The 10,000-nt window shown below is 45.7% G+C and overlaps 1 protein-coding gene across 1 annotated transcript in view; it reads right to left on the reverse strand.

Moving 5' to 3' along the window:
* The window catches only part of ctif (CBP80/20-dependent translation initiation factor), a gene marked incomplete at both ends in the record, with an annotated part of 90,336 nt that overhangs the window by 9,322 nt on the left and 71,014 nt on the right, over positions 1–10,000 (reverse strand). The window contains 2 exons of the mRNA XM_083657926.1: positions 1,803–1,958; positions 9,656–9,955. Coding sequence (XP_083514052.1) covers positions 1,803–1,958; positions 9,656–9,955 — 456 coding nt within the window. The remainder of the gene's footprint in view (positions 1–1,802; positions 1,959–9,655; positions 9,956–10,000) is intronic.

Here is a 10,000-nt window from a genome sequence, read left to right on the forward strand (position 1 = left end):
TATTAGCGCTCGTCTTTTTGCAATTCATTCTCTATAAGTACGCGCTTAGCGCGCATCTCTTTCAAGAAGCATTTCATGCGTTTAAAAGCTGGTGGTGTTTTTTTAGCGCAGCGCTCTGGGCGCTGTAAGCTGAGGAAAGTTTAACAGGAAAAGCGCCCTGCTCCTCTTCACTCCTCCCACCTCGAGTCTTCTCCCAGGAGAGGAGGATTTTCATCTCGCTGCTTCCAGAGTTGCCAATAATCTGGCTTTTCGAAGCGTTCTTTTTTAAATAACCGCTCCCTGCGTGCATGGCCCCTTATGGTGTTGTTCTAACACATACATTCAGTTTGTGCACTGTCAACATTCAGCTAATATGGAATATGGTGGTGTTCTTCTAACACCAGAGACAGTTCTGTCTTAATAATAAACCTTGAATTTGTGAATGTGATCAACCTGTGAACATTCAGTTCCTTATCCATTAGGTATCAGTATCATATCCGTCTCGAGTATTGTGATACTGCACTTTGTAAGGGACACCTTGTATCCAGCAGTTAAACTTGTCTAACTATTTGCACATTCATATATCATGGAAATATTAATGAGGGAGGACTAGATATGATTTTAATGGGGGGTTTTTGTGTGGAAAAACCATAGCACACTATTTAAAGTAGAGTTTTAAGATGTGTAAAACATTTGTAGGGGATCTTTTATCCTCAAATTATATTCTATGATGTGAGGTTCAGTCATTCAGAAAGATACGGTAAAAATACTTTTACTTTTACTCGTTGGGTACATTTCAGAGCCTGTACTTTTTTACTTTTACTTGAGTAAAATAATTTAATCAGTACTTCTACTTTTACCAGAGTAGTTTTTTACACAAGTAACTGTACTTCTACTCAAGTACAGAATGTCAGTACTTTTCCCATCTCTGTATAAATGCAGGCCATTTACAAAAACAGAGACAGAGTCTGGTGATTGGGCAGACATGCAGATATTTGGGGGGGGGGGGGTTGTTATTACAAATGTATAAGAGGAATGCTGATATGTTGTGTTTCAGGTATGTTGATCTATGTATAAATATGCTACTGTAGTAAAAGTGGTCGTGTGTTGGGATATGTACGTCTGTGGGGGATGCTTAGTTGATATGGAGGTTGGATGGGAAAGTGTTAAAAAAGCGTATAAAATAAATAATCGTTTGAAATGGGAAACGTTTGAAATAATTGTGATATTGATTTGAAGTCACATCGCCCGGCGCTAACTGCTATAACCGTCAGCCTGACCCCGCTCCCCCTCACGCCCTTCCCCTTTCAATGTCCCATCTGCTGGAAACCACTTCTGTATCATGCTATGTCTGCTGTGGCTAAGTGGTTTCCATGGCGACTGACCACGGGACTCTGTGCAAGAGAGCCAGTGAGCCAGCTGACGGGAACTGAACCTGGGGTCAGGTGTTTTACTGGAACCGTTGACGATGATGCGCGCCCGTGCCCCCGCCTGTCTGGACCACTAAACCCACCAAAACCCACTGAAGTCGAGAGTCTAGACTTGTTCTGGCCAAAAAGAGGAAACGCTGTCTTTTGTGCTTTGCTGCTCATGCATGAAAACAGTATTGTATTGTATTGTATGTGCAGAGAGGGAACAAGTGTAGATGTGGAGGCGTGAGGACTCACACCACACCACACCATCTCAAAGAAGGCGTACAGTTCAGACATCTAAGCCAGATGCTGATCTCCTCACGAGCACGTGTGGATGGGGAAGAGCAATCATGCAATCATCAAGTGTGGACAACAATGAATGTAGATCTGCACTAAAGTAGATATACGGACCTCTCGTAGGCAGGTGTAGATGGGACAGACCAGCACCCTGAATGGCTCCCCGGCGCTGCTCCTCATGGTACCAAACACCTCGCACAAGAAGGTGATGAAACCCAGCCACCTCTCCACATCGGACTGCTGGAGCTCCTCCCGACGGGCAAAGTCCATCTGTAGGGGGCAGATAGATAGATAGATAGATAGATAGATAGATGAAAAGAAGAAGAGAGAGGAAGAAAAAAATAGATTCAGTTTGGAAAATAGTAGAGCCCTTGGCCGATAACCGATATATCGGTATCGGCGGATATGTTGGCCGATGTGCCGATATTTTTTTATTTTGCATTTTTTAAGTTATAGACAACGTGTATATTTGATCTTTTTTCTTAACTCAAATTATTTTTTATATTTGTTATATTATTATATTAGGTTTGTGTTTTTGTATTTCTAGTTATTTATAATTATTACATTCCGAGTTCGGTTTACCGTTTCATTGCATCGATGTCATTTTGGACAATAAAGTTTATTGGCAAGCTGTAAAATGTCCTCCCTACGTTACATATCTCAAGTCATGTCAAGTCATATCTTTGTCAAGTGTTTGATATTTGAGGGATCATTGCAAAAACATTGTGTAATATAATGTGTATTATATAATATAAGAATATCGGCCGATATATCGATATGGGAATCTTTTTACTTCCTAATATCGGTATCAGTAAAAATCCAGTATCAGTTGGGCTCTAGAAAATAGGCTACATTCCTTTTGGAGCGGAGGAGAAGAAAGCAGAAACAGGGGGTTTTATGCAGCCTTTGTGGACGTGTGTACTGCAAGTCAGAAGTAGGCGGTAGGTAGGTAGGTTTAAGTGTGTCATAAATTCATCGGCAGTAGCGGTAAACTGTTCCTACCGGCAGAGCCATTAATCACCATTAAGATCTTTACTAGCTCTCTGATGAGAGTGATTTTATTATTAACCTCGCCGCTAAAAGTACTTGAAGCCCAAAAGGAGTTGAAAAACACATTACAAAAAAATCTTTCTTTTATCTGCCACAGAGAAGAGGCAAATATGTGAATTCAGTTTGGAAGTGAAGGGCAGTGTACTGAGCTGTGTCAGTGTTGGAAAAGTGTTGTGGGGTTAACATGGGTTCATGCATGAGGCATAGAGATGCTGTAAGTCAGGTTACATTGTAGGTTTAATAGATAGCGAATGGAATTACAGCTCAGCTCCAGTGGCTGGGATGGCCGATCCTCCCAAAAAATGTTATATGATGCTAATATGCTAAATGTCTGTTCTATGTTAAGAATTGTTTTGTATGTACTTTGTATGTATTATGTCTTGTCCTTTTTGTGGACCCCAGGAAGATTAGCTGTGTACTGGAACTGCACTGGAAACAGACATGCACTCACAACTAGCTACTAGTAAATGTGTAGGATTGCCATCATACAAAACAAACTGCAGGTATACTCAGGGGTGTAGTGGAAGGTAAACACAAGTAAACACACTTTACCCACCTCTTTGAAAGGAGGCAGATAGTTTACTCACCTATTTTCAGATCAACTGACAATCAATGAGGGGAAACAAGGTGGGCAAACTACTCACCTTGAATAGTTTATCCACCTCTGTATTTACCACTACACTACACCCCTGGATATACTCATGTGTTCGGATCAAGCCCCCAGGAACAGCTCTAGGCTGTGGAGCAATTTTGCCGTTGTGGGCAAGCTCGGTATTGCAAGTCACACGCTGGATCCAGAATGCTTTTCCCCCCATACACATACATGGGGAAAGAAGCAGCTGTTAAACTCTGGAAACGACTCCACTTTTCTTTAGCAGTCACCAAGAGCCATTTTGTGCAGCTCCGCCCCTCTCGCTCTATGGGTCTATGAATCTATGGGTCCACCAGGAAGTAGGAGTCAGAACTTTTCGGCACCCGCAATGGGTGAGCAACTGTCATTGGAACGAATGAGCCCGCCATCGTTTTCAGGTTCTTTTACACCTCCATCGTTTTGGATACACACAGAATAGGCAGCTGAGTGACACTTCAACACCGTGACAGAGAAGCATCACACACACACACACACACACACAAGCGCGCGTGCGCACACACACGCACACGCACACACGCCCACACACACATACACACACACACACACACACACACAAGCGCTTCTTACAAAACAAGGTCACAGTCCACTCACATACCTCCAAGGACACAGCCACACTTGGACAACAAACCCACATGGGAGAGAAAACGCAAAGGAGAGAAAATACAGGCAGCGATAAAAGCCTTTGCTAAAGACACACAGACATCAAAAAGACTAGATCAATAGATGAAGACCAGTGTTGGGCAAGTTACTTTCAAAATGTAATATACTACATATTACTAGTTACTTTTATTTGAAAGTAATAAGTTACTTTACAATATTACTTTCTGTGTAGAGTAACTTGTTACTTATTACACTACTTTTGCATTACTTTCACCAAAATAACAGCAGTAGCAAAAGGACATCGCCGCCACTGAACCATCCCGAAAAGTAATTTCAACCGTCTTGAAGTCAGTGTAAACAATCCAAAATTCTAAATGTTATTCTTTTCCTTAGTTACTGTCATCTATAGTGGTTATTTGCTTAAAAATACACAATTTGATTAGGAAATTATTGTATCTTTATTTAAATGTGCTTTGATAATAATAAAAACGTAACTAAATTTGTAACTTGTTACTTGACAAACTGCTACAATATTACTGAAATCCCATTGGTAAGAAGTTAAATTACTGAGTTACTGCTAAAAGTAATATATTACATGTAATATGTTACTTTTGTGATGAGTTACCCCCAACACTGATGAAGACACACAGACACAAAAAAAGACTGGATGAATAGATAAAGTAAAAGATAAAGTAAAGCAAGCCGGGGGGCGGTGCTACCAGCACGACCAACAAATACAAAATAAAAAGCTGAAAAATAAATAAAATAAAATAAAATAAATAAAAACGCTCTTGTCAGCCGTGCTAAACGTGCAGCAGACGATAACATGGCGGCTATATTTAATCAAAGCGACAACAGACCTATTAATAAGCTAAGTGGTCACAGCCTAATTGCCCCCATATTGAAGGTCTGGCAGCAGCATGCATCATTAATGAAGGCCTTAGTGAGGAGCACTGATGACATTTAAGAATGATTTAAAGGCATTAGGCCCAAATGTCAAACACCAGGAGGGGGTCCGCACCGCGCCGGCTGGGGAGAGGGTGTGAGAGACAGACAGACATGCAGGGAGAACAGGAGGGAGGAGGGTGTGAGAGGAGGTGAGTGAGTGAGAGACAGACAGACATGCAGGGGGAACAGGAGGGAGGAGGGTGTGAGAGACAGACAGACATGCAGGGGGAACAGGAGGGAGGAGGTGAGTGAGAGACAGACAGACATGCAGGGAGAACAGGAGGGAGGAGGGTGAGTGAGAGACAGACATGCAGGGGGAACAGGAGGGAGGAGGTGAGTGAGTGAGAGACATGCAGGGAGAACAGGAGGGAGGAGGTGAGTGAGAGACAGACAGACATACAGGGGGAACAGGAGGGAGGATGGTGAGTGAGAGACAGACATGCAGGGGGAACAGGAGGGAGGAGGTGAGTGAGTGAGAGACATGCAGGGAGAACAGGAGGGAGGAGGTGAGTGAGAGACAGACAGACATGCAGGGGGAACAGGAGGGAGGAGGGTGTGAGAGGAGGTGAGTGAGTGATTATTATTATTATTATAACCTTTATTTAACCAGGTAAAACAAATTGAGATACGAAATCTCTTTTACAATTGCGACCTGGCCAAGAAGGCAGCAAGTTACAGATCAGATCATACACACATTTACATACAAAATACAAAAACTAATTAAAACAGAGCACAGACTACACCAACACTGCATCAGAAGTAATAGTAAAAAGCATACATCCTAAAATCATAGTCATAAAATGATGATAAGAGCGGCATAAAGTGCAGAGGCATATTGTGCACAGAGGAGTCCAAATATTGCTACGAGAGGCATAAAGTGCATAAAGAGACAAAGTGCACAGTGGAAATTTAAATGTTGCCACAGGAGCAGCTCGAGACAAGAACCTCTGACAACTTGTGTTTAAAACTGGACAACGAAATCAAAGAAACCAACTTAAAACGTGTCTGCAGGTCGTTCCAGGACCAGGGACCAAAATAAGACAAGCTTCTTTTGCCAGCCTCAGTCCGTACAGGAGGCACTTTAAAGCGCAACCAGTTGGATCTGAGATTATACGAGGTAGTTATGGACACAAATTTAGAGCATAAGTAAGAGGGTAACTTACCCAGAATGGTCTTATACATGAGAATATACCAATGCTGCAACCTACGCATAGTCAGGGAGGACCATCCGACTAGATTGTACAAGATACAGTGATGGGTCCTGTAACCTGAGGTGGAAATATATCTCAAAGCAGCATGAAAAAGTGGATCAAGTTTGGCCAGGGTAGTAGGACACGCGAATCTATAGATAGTGTCGCCATAGTCTAACTGAGACATGAACAGGCTTGCCACCAGACGTTTACGAGAAGGCATAGAAAAACCCCTGCATGAGAGACATGCAGGGGGAACAGGAGGTGAGTGAGTGAGAGACAGACAGACATGCAGGGGGAACAGGAGGGAGGAGGGTGTGAGAGGAGGTGAGTGAGTGAGAGACAGACAGACATGCAGGGGGAACAGGAGGGAGGAGGTGAGTGAGTGAGAGACAGACATGCAGGGGGAACAGGAGGTGAGTGAGTGAGAGACAGACAGACATGCAGGGGGAACAGGAGGGAGGAGGGTGAGTGAGTGAGAGACAGACATGCAGGGGGAACAGGAGGGAGGATGGTGAGTGAGTGAGAGACAGACATGCAGGGGGAACAGGAGGGAGGATGGTGAGTGAGTGAGTGAGAGACAGACATGCAGGGGGAACAGGAGGGAGGATGGTGAGTGAGTGAGAGACAGACATGCAGGGGGAACAGGAGGGAGGAGGGTGAGTGAGTGAGAGACAGACATGCAGGGGGAACAGGAGGATGGTGAGTGAGAGACAGACAGACATGCAGGGGGAACAGGAGGGAGGAGGGTGTGAGAGGAGGTGAGTGAGTGAGAGACAGACAGACATGCAGGGGGAACAGGAGGGAGGATGTGAGTGAGAGACAGACATGCAGGGGGAACAGGAGGGAGGATGGTGAGAGACAGACAGACATACAGGGGGAACAGGAGGGAGGATGGTGAGAGACAGACAGACATACAGGGGGAACAGGAGGGAGGAGGTGAGTGAGTGAGAGACAGACATGCAGGGAGGTGAGTGAGTGAGAGACAGACATGCAGGGGGAACAGGAGGGAGGAGGGAATAAATAAAAGGTGGCGCGCAGGATTAATATGAAACAGCTCAGCATCTGAAGGCAGAGGCGGGGTCTGAACAGGGGGGAGGAGGAGAGAACAACATGGAGGGGGCAGGGCTTACTACTGTATGTGTGTGTGTGTGTGTGTGTGTGGGGGGGGGGGGGGGGTGGGGGGTAAAGGTGAGGGACGGGACGGGTGGCAAAATGAAAGATGGCAGGCGAAAGAGCAGCAGCAGCGGGAGGAGGAGGAGGAGACAGGAGCCAGGAGAGGTAAGAACAGGCGGGTATGGTGCCACAGCAGGAGGGTTAACATTTAGAGCTGGCACGTCATCTGAAGACAGCGCGCGTATGTGTGTGTGTGTGTGTGTGTGTGTGTGTGTACATGCGTGTCTTGTTTGCCTACTTTCAGGCAGTCTGCTGCTCTGGCGAGGCTGTCTGGCTCTCAGGATGGAGCGGGGGTGGGTGGGGGGAGGTGGGGGTGTGAGGAAAGAGGCGGGGCCATGGCCCGTGTGGTTCTGGGTGAGGGGAGACGATAAGACGAGCCGAGCATGGGAACACAGAGCTCATGGAGGGAGGAGGAGGAGGAGGAGGAGGAGGAGGAGGAGGAGGAGGAGGAGGAGGAGGAGGGGGAAGAGCGGAGGGGAGGGAGGGAGGCACTGGAACATGGAATGGCTGAGGGGATATTTTCAGTGTGGGTGCCAGACTGGAAAATGGTTAAGAGGGTGGTGGGTGGGGGGGGGTAGAGGGTGAGGGCGCACAATCGGGGGTCTCTCTCCCCAGGGTGTCCTCGCGATTAGCTCCTTTGCTCACTGACATTTATAAAATCACACACACACACACACACGCGTGCACACGCAAACACACACACACGCACACACAGACGCGCACACACACACGCACAGTTGCTTTTCACCTCCTAGGGCTCTTCAGCCTCAAGACTAAGCATCAAGACTCCAGGCTGAATGAAACATCACCGAGAGGATTTTCTTGAAATATTTACAAAAATACAACATAATGTGCAAAAAGCCATAAACCATCAAGTGCCACTAGCTATTGTTATCGGACGATATTGGCCGAATACAGATATATCGTATCGCCGATATGTTGCCCGATATTTATTTATTTATTTTAGGCAATATATCTGGCTTTGTCCAGTCCAATTTGCGTGCCGATTTGGGTGCCGATGCTCGTGAACGCTTTATCGCGCTGGCCATATGCTAGGTTTTGACCTAGCCTTGGTAAGTTATATAAGCAGCATTTTATTTATATTTGATATTTTTTCTTAATTCAACTTAGATTTCTTACCGTTTCAGTGCACTTATGTCATTTTGGACAATAAAGTTTATTAAATATCCTGCCTCATATCTATGTCACATGTGTTTGATATTTGAGGGATCATTGCAAAAAATGTGCGTTTATACAGTATACTGTATATCTAAAGAACAACAGCCGATATATGATTTTTTTAACTTCCTAATATCGGGGTCGGCCCCCCAAAATCCAGTATCAGTTGGGCCCTACATCAAAGAGTAATACAGCCGACAATTTGAGTTCCACAAATGCATTTGGATAACAAGCTTCTGCAAGTGTTGCTGATTAAAATGATCGGCAAAGGACTCGTTTCAGACTCAAAAGTGAAGATAAATGGAGATTCACTGAGACAGAATTCGCAATACTGGTGCTGCACAGACTTGTGAAAACAGATCAACGTGCGTCACATTTCCTGAGAATTACTGGGCCGTACCGGAATAGAGATCAGCGTGTCAGGGTGTGCATTCCTTAACGAGACAGTAGCAATTAGCCGGATGACAGCCTCTTGCACAATCAGTCGCCAGTCTCCCAACAGCAAGAAACAGAGAAGCTGAACTAGATTCCGCTGCACATGGTGTCTACGGGAGAGCTTAGGGAGCTAGTTTGGCACCTGGCAGGGAGTGGACTGCACCACGGAGTGCGCCATCTACAGTACGGAGGTGTGACTACAGGTACGACTTCAAGATCTACTCCCTGTGTCTCTGTTGACTTCTTTAGAAAACAGTTAAGAGTACAGTTACAACTAGTAAAATATGCTAATAATAATTATGAAATCAATAGCCATGCTGAAAACACTGCCATGTCCATATACCCTCCCCCCCCCCCCTGAAATATAATTCTTTAGGTGGGATAGAGGCACTGAAGGACAGATTAATTAAAATATTGAATCTAATTTGACATAATTAAATTCGCGGCAGCCCACACCCAGCTAGTAGAGCATGACGAAGACCAGCGAGGTTGAAACGCGTTGCGTTTTGTGCTCATTTATTTGACTGAAGATGTATATTGATTGTAAACTGTACTATACATGTACTATACTTTGTGATTCAATTTGGCTCCTAATATCCAAGAAGCTCCTTCTTCTCTTGATTGAGATAATTCAAATCAACAGTCCTCCTCCTCACGCTTATGGATTCATTCAGATTAACAGAACTTCTTCATACAGAAGCTCAAACCCCCCCCAGGCCCTCGCGTGGCTCTGTCACCTGCAGCATGTTGAGGAGCAGCGACCTGAACTTGGTGCCCTCCACCATGAATAGCGCCATCTTGTCGCAGAGCCGGGCGGCGGTGGTGGCGAAGCTGCGGTCCGACACGGCCGTGGAGTAGATGGTGCCGACCACCTGGGCCAGCGTCTCCTCGGAGCGCGCCGAGCTCTGCGCCTCCTCCATGAAGGAGGCCAGCTGCCGCTCCACCCCGACGCTGTTGCTCCTCATGCTGTTGAGGAGCTCCACCAGGCGGTCCATGCGCTGGGGCGCGCGGCCCGCCGCCTCCACGCACACCTCCTCCTGCCGGGGGGAAGGAGAGGAGAGGAGAGGAGAGTAGGAGAGAGG

Source organism: Poromitra crassiceps (assembly GCF_964638095.1).
Source record: "Poromitra crassiceps genome assembly, chromosome: 21".
Lineage (NCBI taxonomy): Eukaryota > Metazoa > Chordata > Actinopteri > Beryciformes > Melamphaidae > Poromitra > Poromitra crassiceps.